The 11,464-nt window shown below is 48.0% G+C and overlaps 1 protein-coding gene across 2 annotated transcripts in view; it reads left to right on the top strand.

The window, feature by feature from the left end:
* The first annotated feature begins 1,915 nt into the window (after positions 1-1,915).
* The window catches only part of TBC1D8 (TBC1 domain family member 8), a 50,488-nt gene continuing 40,939 nt past the window's right edge, over positions 1,916-11,464 (top strand). For both annotated transcript variants that reach the window (XM_075738235.1, XM_075738226.1), the window contains exon 1: positions 1,916-2,060. In XM_075738235.1, coding sequence (XP_075594350.1) covers positions 1,934-2,060 — 127 coding nt within the window. In that variant the 5' untranslated portion in view covers positions 1,916-1,933. The remainder of the gene's footprint in view (positions 2,061-11,464) is intronic.

Here is an 11,464-nt window from a genome sequence, read left to right as displayed (position 1 = left end):
ATTAGCAAAGGCAAGCATGCATGACACTGATCTTGAAATCAACTGCTTTACTCTTTAGCTAACTTTCAAGCTCAAAAGCACCTTGAAGGTCAGCCATCCGCTTCGTCCTCTTCTCAATCACGTCTCGAATCAGCCTGCCCAGAACCCAAGGTTGAATGTAAAAAACCCCTTCCAAAACCACTAACAGAAATGAATACTCAAATATCTGAAAAGGGAAGAAATAGTCACCTTCTCACTTCATCAAGCACTTAAACTTTCAAGACTTGCATGTCTTCAGGATTGTTTTGGGAGCAGGGGAACCTCTGAGCTATTCTTATCCTGAAAGAGCATTTTAAATAACTCCTCCTTACACTCTCATTAATTTTTAAATACATAGTTTTGTGGTTGTCCATCATCTCCTCCTTTTAACAGCTTTTATTTTTATATCAGACAAGTAGTATGCTCACAATGCTTGCTTGCTATTCTATGTATGGAGATGGAATCATTGCTTTACACCGAAATTGTAAAGAACCGAGATCTGTTGACTAGATTGCAGCTGAGTACAGAATTTTCCCTGCTAAATATTCCCACTGGCAGCTGGAAACCAGTCCACATGGTCACCTTCCAAATCCCAGTTAATAATTACCGCTGGCTGTGCTAAGTAGCACACTGCAGCATCAGTCCCTTTCAAGGAGTTGGGAAGTTCACAACTCACGGAACAGCTTGGTAAAGTGAAGCTCAGGTCTTTCTCCGTAACCAACGCTCTTTACTAAGAGGGATCTTTGCCCAGATTACGAGTACGTGATTTAAACCACAGTGACCGGGGTCTTTAATCCAAATGAAGAGCGTGTGAGGTTTAGCAGCCTGCTACTGCAGTGGTTGTAAAGAATTACTTAATGTTTGCTGTTAATCGGAAGCAGAACGCGACTGAGGGAAAGTACGCTGGTCAGGTTTTAATGGCAATGTGGGTTAATGAAAACGTAAACCACAGTGTCAGAGGGTTACCAACGTTAAGGTGCTGCAGCACAAACCCTTTGTGCAAGTTCACAAACGATCCTACCGGCAGCTCAACCACAAGCAGCATCTGATTATTTCTTAAATTAAAAAGAAAAAAACCCAAAACAATAAACAAGACTGTAAAATTAAGATTCGGGCTTTTCAGTTGAGATACGAAGTTCCAAGCACTGGCATTCAAACATCAAAGTGAGTAGCTGCGGGCTCACGCTTTAAGCTGGGATCTAGCAGAAAACAGGAAAGCAGAGCTCCCCCCCCCCCCCCCCCCCCGCCGAAGCCAGGGCACCCTTTCCTTCCCGCCATCCCTGACGGCTCCCCGCGGCGGGGGCCGTGAGACACAGACCCACGGGTGGGGCCGTGCACCTGTGGGGACATGCCGAGTGTGCCCGCACAGGCTGGGGAGACCTGGGGGCCGGATCCCGACGCTACCCGCCGTAAAGGGGAACGGCGGGTGCCTTCCCCGGGGGGGCTGCTGTACGCCGGGCTGCAGTGCCGGTGGCAGGGGATACGCCGGGACCTCCGGGTGCCGTGGGAACGCCGATGCGCTGTGTGTGGGGCCCGGGGCGCCATGGGACCCCCGAGAGCAAGACCCGAGCCCCCCCTTTCCGCTCTCCCTCCCTCCTGACGCCGTCCCCCATCACCCGCCCCTCCACCTCCGCCGTAACTGCCCGGCAACACGGAGCGGCGCCGACCGCGACTGCCGCTGCCGCACAAAGCTCCCGGCTCTGCGCGAAGGACGGCCCGCACCGGGACTCCGCCTTCCGCCCCTCCCCGGCGGCCGGGCCCGCGCAGAGGGAGTCGGAGCCGGCGCCGCGCCGCGCAGCCCGCGGGGGGCGATGTGACCCGGGCAGCCGGGGTGCGGTGCGGGGCGGCGGGGGCAGGCGGGCTCGGGGGGAGGAGGGAGGGAGGGAGAGAGACTCAGACTCCAAGCCGGGGAAAGATGTGGCTGAAGCCCGAGGAGGTGCTGTTGAAAAATGCCCTTAAGCTGTGGGTCACGCAGAAGAGCAGCGGCTACTTCATCCTGCAGCGGCGTCGGAGCCACGGAGACGGCGGCGGCCGCTTCACGGGTACCTGGTGGGGCGGGGGGCTCGGCGGGGCGCCGGGCCGGGTCGGGCGCTGAATCCCCCTTGGCTCTGCTCTGCCCCGCGGGAACTTGGCTGCGCCGGGGGGACCGGCCGGCGGGGCGGGAGGCGGGAGCGGCCTCTTTGTTCGGCCCGCAGGGGGGCCCCTCGCCGGGCCGGCTCGGTATGGCTCGGTATGGCTCGGTATGGCTCGGGGGATAGCGCGAAACGGAGAGGGCGGGGGCGCGGGGCGGGCGAGGGGCGCCGCCGGCCGGGCCGCGGGGACAGCCCCGGTTCCCCCCGAGTTGCCTCGGGAGCAGCTTCGTGCTTCTGTAGCCTTGAGCACCGCTAAAGCCACTTTTCTTTTTATTTCCCCTTTCCCCCCCTCCCGGTGGCTTGCTTAAACGTGACTAAGGACAAGCTCGGCCCCCGTAAGCCGCGGTGCGGAGGAGCCGCACGGGTGCCCAGGGCCGGTGGAGTTGGCTCCGGGTGCCGCCGGGGGTCGGGGGCGGCCCCGCTCCGCGCAGGGCCGGCTGCAGCCCGCGGAAGCCCGGCCGAGGACCGGGCGGAGGTCCCTGGGCTCGGCGGTGGGAGGTGGAGGGATGCCGGGGGGCTGCTGGGGGGGACCCCGGCTGGGCTGAGCCCCCTGTGACCCCCCAAAGACCGGCCGCCACCTGCGCTGAGGGTCGTGGTCGTGTAGTCCGTCCCCCCCCCCCCCGCCCCCGTTTGTATAATGGGGGTTATATAAATACATACAGGACTTCTGACTTTTGGCCGATACGTACGTTGAGGGGAGGGGGTTCTTAATTCGGCGTTGTGGAAAAGTGGATTCTGACTTATTTTTGCATTAACTATACTACGGCTTCTGTGGCTGTGGATAAGGCACGTTATGTCCATGTGGCTCTCTAGGTGCGGGTAGTGGAGGATATATATGAAGAACAAGGATCACGCTTTACCCTCGCAACAGTATAGATCTATGAATAACTCCAGCGAGAGCATTGCGTTAGGCTGCGTTGACGTTGTAGAGTAACTGAGTAAGGAATTTGGGGGAAACTTTTAGTTCAAAGACATCAAAGACATGAATTCAAACAAACAAGCAATAATTTGCAGAAATAATAGAGTTTAACAGCGTAATTCTTACCTAAAAGCAGATGAGGCTGTTTAGTACCTTTTAAAAATCATAATTTTTACTGGTGGTTTGTATGTTTGAAAGAATAGGTATTTCAAAACCAATATTTTCTAGGCAGTTTAAGAAGCTACATTATCAGCTTTGATATTTATTTTATTAAAACCTTTTGCTGCTGAACCATTGGCCCTTGCCAGTCAATAATACTGCTTTCTGCATTTATTACTATTTTTTTTTTTAATCGGAGCTTGTCCTAGCTGTGGAGTCATAAAGGAACACAAAACTTAATTGTGGCTTGGCGGATCCCCTGTTATCAGTGTATTACTAATGAAATGCTAGGTGTGATAAGGTTAATGGAAGTTTTGCCGTCGAGTTAAACAACTGTCTACCCTCGTGTTTTCCCCTGCCTCCTGCGTAGAAGTCATAGGCTACTCTTCTGTGATTGTAAGGACGATGTGGATTAATTTTCAGAGTTAAAAATAGCTGTTTACAGCTGCTTGACTTAGGTCCAGGACAATCATGAGGTTCAGATCCACAAATGTTAACTCCTCGTGCCTGAGCTTTCCGTGGCAGAAATTTGCAAGCTTAAACCAAACAAACTGCTTTTCTCTCTGGTTAAGTTTCAGGTGAATCATTTTGCTGAATCTACAGCGCACGGGCTTGTATAAATCTCTTTTGGCTGGCAAAGGAAAGCCATTCCTGTCTCAGACGATGTTTTCCAGGGGAAACTGTAAATTCTGACAGTCTCTTAAACCATTTGTAAATGTTTGTATTTAAAAGGGCTTAGAAATTAGAGTCCTATAAACAAAAAACAAATGTGGGGGAGCACTAAGCGTGGCTGGAGTTAGACGGATAGCTTAATTTTTCTTCACAGTTTTTACTTGGGACGAGCGAAATGGAGACCTGTGCTGAGAAACAGTTGGGCTTTGCTTTCTGTGCAAAGCTTACCTCCTGATTCTTCCTTTATGTGACTATAGAGACACTTTATTAGTACCTGCCTTTTCCAAACTGACAGATACAAAGGGCACTTAGGGACTACTGTATTTCAGAGTATGGTCTACCTAGCTGTAGAGCCCTAAGTTAGAAGATTTTATTTGTTTTACTGGGGAAGCAAAGCTTAAGTGAGAACAATATCCATATCTGTTTTCTTTTCCCTTTGGTAACTTGAGCCCTGGCCAACTGCAGTTAAATTTGATGGAAAGGTAGAAGTTTCAACGATGTGAAGATCCTTTACGTGAAAGCAGGTGCCATGGTAAAAGAGAATCTCACAGGTCTGCGGGTGAGGAGGAGGAGGAGGTTTCGTACCCTCAGGCTGTGCTGGACCCATGTGGGGTCAGCAGAACACAACCCCCGGAGGACCAGATTTGATACATAAAGAGTGCAGAGGGGGCAGTGGACCACCCGTGACGTAATCCCCTTTAAACAGGGTGCGATGTCTGAGCGAACCTTGTGCATGTTACTACAACATGGTGTTTTCACTGAGCGATGTGAGGACATCTGTTTTATGGCCCTATTCTTGTATTTACATGTTGTTTGTTTTTTTTCTTCTAGGACACTTCTCTCTCCTTACCGGGGCATTTTATCCATTATGTAAGAGTAAGATAGCACAGCTGGAGGGTATATTTTATGTGGATTTATTTCCTGAGGGGTGGACTAGAGAAGATCTCTCACAAAAAGCGCTTTTCTTCTGAATCTATGTTTCTTTCCTTGAGTATTGTATTTCAGTCAGACTCTGAGCAGATGTTTGTAAGAGAGAGACTGTACTTACTGCTGTTATTTAATTTGCATCCTAGGGCAGTTACCGAACGCACACTGGGCTTGCAAGTGGCATGGGCACAAAAAATGATGGAGGCTTTGTTTAACTCTTCATTACCTGACCAGTGCATTCTGGTTTTTGTCTTCCTGAGGGATATGCTTTTCAAGTCAATGTTTAACTCGTGACTTGACCTGGCATCTCTACTTGAGACCTCTGTTGGATCAGAGACTTAGGAAGGAAATTGGTAATGTTTTATAAATAATTTACAGAAATGGAATTACAGTTTTTTAACAAATAATTAATTTTAAAACTAATTTTAAGTTAGAGGGTTTTTTTTTTCATTATTTAGCTCAGCAATTTCTGTTGGTTCTGTTTGGTTTTTTGGTGTGTCCCTCCAACTGGAGACCTTTTCAGCTATCCCTACAAAAAGACTTGTGATGTAGCCATGATTAACAGGTCAAAGTTGGCTGGATTTGGTACTTGCCGATATCTTTGGTACTGAGGTTACATATTAATGATAAGCTTGAGATGCCATCAGTAGTCAAAAATACTGTCAAACCCCTCATGGTAGGATAGTGCAGGATGGTTTAGCCTGTAAGTGAATCACTACTTTCATTTTTATTAGGGGATGTTGAAAGCTCCTGACACCTTTCTGTTTGATTAGATTTGTTTTGTGCATTTTGACAGCAAAACTGCTTGTTCTGGGAGATGCTGGGAATGATTTCATCATCGGCACTGGACTGAGAAGTAGGCTTTCGCTCTTCCCAAGCAGCTAGCTTTGCAGTTTTTGTTTACACAGTACTTCACATTGCACACTCTTAGTATATAAAAACCCACTTAAGATTCTTTTGAACACTTGTGAATTTTCCCTATTATAAATAAGGTTAAATAAAACTTGAAGATGAACTCATATTTCAAGCGGCTTTTTGTCTTCGCTTGTTCAGATACAGTGCTGCTTTAACTTCCTGCTTGAAATAGATCAATAAAAAATTACGTTTGGTTCCTGTTTCACCCGTGTTTTTAATTTAGTTATGATATTTCCCCCTACTATTCTTACAGCCTCCATTTTCAGCTCAGGGCACTTTCCAAGCTGGATGTGGTCTTACTTTGTTTGCAACTCGCCGAGGATGAACATTTTGAAAAGAAATTAATTTCTCCTTCAGCTCATACAAACCTTTACGGTTCACAGCTTTAAATATAAGATAATACACTGGCAAAAAGAAGCGTGTTATGTATATGAGTCTCAACCTTATTATTCATTTAATAAAAATAAACATGATAGGCATGATAAATACACTTCCTTTAGCTATATGCCAGCAATCGAAGTAAACTCCCATCTTAGGATTTTATGTTTTCTTTTAAATAAAATTATTGCAGGGTGGTAGCTTTCAAACTGATCTATAGAGCACCTCATGGTTATGAATGGACATCTGAGTAGTTACATGGTAAGAGCTCTCTTCCTTATTTCCCCCTTACCTGAATTTTAAGTTTTTTAACGCATACAGAAAAATGGCTGTTGATAAACTCTATGTGCCCTTTTCTGGAAATTAAAACCCAACAGATCTTTAGCTGTTCTTTCATGCTTTCTGGTCCAAAGAATACTGTAATCATTGTAAACACATCACCTTTTAGTAACACTGTGCATCTCCCAAGGTCTGGGTAAATAATTTCATAATAAAGTCTATTTCAAAGAAAGGCAGACCACAGAGGTTGAGGGTTCCCACTGCTCGGATGGGGAATCTATCTAGCTTGCCCCTGTTCATTACACTGTATCAGGAGAGGGTCAAAAATATGGAGGAGACTTGGATTTTTAGTAGAGAACGCAAATGGCTATACCCGTAAACTCCTTTACCTTTTGGAGGGGTGAAAAGCAAAATGAGTAGCATATTAAAACATCTGTCCCAATACAGTTTTCAAAACAGCTTGCCTTAAGATATGTCGAAGATACCAAAACAAGTTACTGATAGATAAAGGCTCAATCTGACCTCTTAATTTAAAAAAAAAAAAAAAAAAGCGCTTTTATTTTAAATTCAATGGATTGATGAGAGGAAGATGCCACAGTTAACAGAGGCTATTGCTAGTGCCCACTGTCTGTATTCATGGTTTTGTTTTCTTAAGGAAGAGCTTTCTGAAGCCTTGCACAAGGAGAGGGGGAAATCCAAATACTTTTCTGAAAACTTGGACTCTTGTCAAAATGTTATCTAGCCTTGCCTGCAACTGGAATTCAGATCGGCAGGTTTTTTTCCTCCTTTTTTTTTTTTTTTTTTTTTTGCGTCCTTATTGTACTGTAACACTTTTTAAGGAGGATGTGTGCTTATACGCTCTTTCCCAAGCGGATGGCTTCTCCGTCAGAGCGTTTGGCCGAGAGGCATGAGCTGGAAGGAGGGATGGGAGTGGGAGGGCCGTGCTCCTACCTGCAAAGCTGAGTACCCCAATTCCGGACCCCTGAGCTGTGTGTGCTGCTCTGGCTCCCTCTGCTTGCCTTTTTTTGGGGGGGGGGGGGGGTCCTGCTCCTACGGCACAGCTGAGATGGGTGAGGCGAAATGCAGGTGCTCATGTTGAAATGGTAGTGTTGTGTTAAATACTAGTATTAAAGGTGAGGATGTACCTGTGCGTGGAGAGGGGTCAGGGTGGTGTCTGCTTAGAGACTGACCACCAGCCTGTGCAACACTGTAATGCAGCGAACAGCTACCATGGCTTTTTATTTTCCTGTTGTGGAGGCCAGATGGCACAGAAAAAGGTGGGAAAATCAGGTAATGGTGTGGGTTGGAAGGAACCTCAAAGATCACCCAGTTCCACCCCCCCTGCCATGGGCAGGGACACCCTCTGCTAGACCAGGTTGCCCAAAGCCCCGTCCAACCTGGCCTTGAACACTTCCAGGGAGGGGGCATCCACAGCTTCTCTGGGCAACCTGTTCCAGTGCTTCACCACTCTGACAGTAAAAACAAGTCTTCCTTATAAAATAATTGGGCAAATCTGTGGTGGCAGACTTTAAGTAACGCTAGATCAGTCTCTTCAGCGCTATTTACAGCACCCACCAGAAATGAGACTTTTACATTGCCCCAAGTAGTCCCATGTCCAGGTAATTTATGGGACTGCAGCAGCAGCAGCTTGTGTGTCCCACCTTCTTGTCCATTTTCAGGTGGAAAACAGTTTCAGGTATTTTGACTTGCAACGTGAGAATCGAAGCATTTGGTTCTGTGGCCTTCAGGGCTATAAAAATAGGCTTGGCCTGACCTGGGCCGGTGGCAGAGGACTGAGATAAGCAGCTGCGAGAGCCCTGCTGCCGCCTGGGGAAGCGGCTGTGGGGACGTGGGGGTGAGGAGAAACAAGCAGCGCCCCAGGGCTGCGGCACCGATGGGAGAGCGGGGCACGGCTCAGCTCACTTCTCTTTTCCCTGATGCGGCCTCTCCCTGCCCACGTGGTGGTCCAATGCCGGAGCAAGATCTCAGCATCACACCCAGGGATATAGAGTCACAGGGACCACGGCACACCGACCTCTGCAGTGAAATGCCCAAACTCCCCTCGTTTCTCATGTCCAGCCTCCCCAGAGTGCTAGGATTGAGGAATAATGATTAAACAATTTGTTTCAATTCGTTTCTACGTGCCAGATTGAAAAAATCGAAACCAACAAAACCCAATTTACCCAGTGGCAGTGTTTGGTCTGGCAAAACCCATGTTGGAGGTAATGTTAAGGCTTGAATGTTGGTATTTCCTTGGGTGAATAAATGCTCGGAGCGTTAGTTCTTCGTGCTGAAATCTAATGTTGTCTATGCTTATCTTCAAGTGTGGTGAGCCCTTATCATTACAAAGGAAACACAGTCTTCCTACAGCCCTTGGAGGAGTCCTCCTTCATCCTTTTTCTTACGTACTTACTCAAATAAGTTCGGCAACTTATTTTTTGATGGGGGAAGAAATACTCTCTCATGGGTGCTGTATTGTATCAAAAACTGTTTATATAATTTTGCAGAATTTAGTGAAGACAGTGTGGCTGGTGTAAAGCCAAGACGTTGAGCCACTGTCGTTAGTGGCCTTGCATAACTGACGGGGCTCTTATCCAGGAAAAACACGGATTTTAGGGAGGCCTGAGTGAAAGTAACAACCTGTTAACCATCTGAGTTTTGAATTTTCAGCGAAATCAAATCAAAATGGTATGAAAGACCTAGAGACGTCCCCAAACATTTTTGCTGGGAGCCACCACTGGCCAGCAATACCTTCGTACTCACTGTCCTGGGCTGTATCCCACCGTGGTGCAGCTCGAAAGCTTCTACCCTGGCCTGTAACGCCCAGTGCCTGCGGGATGAGCGTCACACTCCGGCTGAGCTCTGAGAGGTGAGGATGAAGACAGGACTGAGGTGGTCCTCAGGTGCATCTCAGCTCCAGGTCTGGCCTTGGGATGGGGTCACCAGTTAGGTAGGGCTCCTAGGTGGTGAGCTGGTGGAGGCCATGTGGGAGCCAGCTTCATAACCCCTCCATCCCTCTCTCAGCTGGGACATTGCTTCTATGGAGAGCTTTGGAGATGCTGCACAGAGCCAGACGAGCAAGACCTGCTATTTGGAGTGCCCTTTTGGTAGGCTGAGGTTGTCTGGGTTGATGGGCAAACCACCTTTCTGCTGCAGCTGGAGCACAGGGACGGTGTGGGGCCAGGGAACAGGGACATCCATGTGTCCCTCCGTGTGTTCTGCTGCCTGGTGGTGGGCTGCTCCTTCAACCAGATTGCTTGCCTCCTCTAGCGCGGCTAATTGCTACTGCCATGACTATTGTGAGACTCTAATTGTTTGCAAATCATTGTGAGATGGAGGAAACTAAGTGAAGAAGTGTAATTAGGATTCAGGGTTTGGAGTGCTTCTCTGCCTCAAAGAGCTGAGATTAATTCTGCTTTATTGAAGCTGTTGGTTCAATTTCACTGTCCTAAAAAAAAACCACTTTATTTTTATGATCATCTGAATTATTTGCTTTTTTCTCCCAATTTGCGTGCCTGAACAGCTTAGAGTGCCTCTTGCTGCTATTAACTCTCCTTGTGAAACTGCATCCGCTGGGAAGCACCCTGTACCGTTAGCTCCTTCCACTTCCCGGGAAGAGCTTTCTCCTTTCTGGTAAAGTATTGGTTTTGTCAGGCTGCTGCTTTTGCTCTCTGGGCTTGTTTTTCTTTCAGCGCCCAGCTTTCTGATGGAGGAGCAGAAGTAGCGAGCAGCAGTGAAAAGCAGCAGTGAGCTCCCGAGGAGGAATTGAGAGGCATGCTTTACGCTTCGTGGCTTTGTACTGGAACGGGAGCCTGGCAGGATGCTGGGCTGCAGCTGTAATCATAAATGCCTCAATTTGGTGGCTTTGTCGTATAAAAATAACCTAGTCTGACTGAAAAAAAAAAAAAAAAGGGTATGAGTATTTAAAACGGGGCTTTGGCACGATACAGGTGAGCGTAACTGCCAAGCAGCCATGGAGCAGAGCCGTCCCTGCAGACCCTGGGGACGGCATGGTCCCACTGCTTTTCTGACCTTCAGAAGTGCCAGGTGCCCGCGGCCAAGAGCAGCCTCTGCTTTGGAGGAGCTGAGCATCTTGGCAAATTGGTTTGGGTGCAGGTACTGTTGTGGGGTCCTCTGCCTGTTTTCTTGGAAGGGCTGGATTTGGCAGGTCTTGTTGTACATCTGTCCAGCTGTGCTGAGTTTCAGGTGAGGTGGAGACCTCAGATCTCTTTTTTCTTCCCCGAATAGACCCAGGAGAAGTGGAAAGGCGGTTTTCTCCCTGCCTCAAATTTCTGCAGTAGTCAGTCTGCTTGTACAGTGGCTGAAGCTGCTCCTCAGGATGCTGGAGGTGCAGGTTGGACTCTGGTCTTCTCTGTGACCCCTTTGGTTTTGGGAGAACGGGTGTAAGCGCTTGATTTGAGAGCTTCATGGCTGCGGCACATGGATGGGAAGAGGTACCTTCCCTCCTTGTGCCTCGCATCCGGCCCGCTGCTCCCCAGCTTTAAAAAGCACTGTCAGAATTTCTTACCAGCTAATTGCAGATGCCAGATGTATTGCTTCTTTGAACTGCATTGACATTCACTCGCCGCTTTGTAATGAATTTATGAGTTTGCCTTAAACAAACGATCTTGGCTGTGGGGACCAGATGTCTTATTTAAAATCAAAGTAAAACTGTAAGGATAATGTTGCTCAGTATTGCAGTACTGCAGGCTTCCTTGTCACTTAGCCTTAGATTTAACTCTGCTCCCCCCCCCCCCCCCCCAAAAAAAAAAAAAGCAGTAGCAGCTTTGGCCTTTTGCCTTTTTGTTTTATTTTGTTAGGATTTTATTAATTTATAGGTCCCAACCTCCTAGGTGGTCAGTCCAAGTCCCTCTGCTTTGCAGTATGGCTTAGCTGCTGAAGTGACCACCCTGTTTACGGGAAGGCGTTTGAGTAGTTCTGAAAATTTCCCTCTAAGGCCTTTGAAATATGATGGAGGTAAGCAGAAATCATCTTGCTCTATGTAGAGGATGCCTTAATTCATGTCCTGTTAAGCTGGGCCTTAGTGCCTTGGACTGCCTCTTGA

Source organism: Balearica regulorum, chromosome 1 (assembly GCF_011004875.1).
Source record: "Balearica regulorum gibbericeps isolate bBalReg1 chromosome 1, bBalReg1.pri, whole genome shotgun sequence".
Lineage (NCBI taxonomy): Eukaryota > Metazoa > Chordata > Aves > Gruiformes > Gruidae > Balearica > Balearica regulorum.
This window is presented reverse-complemented; position numbering and strand designations above follow the sequence as displayed.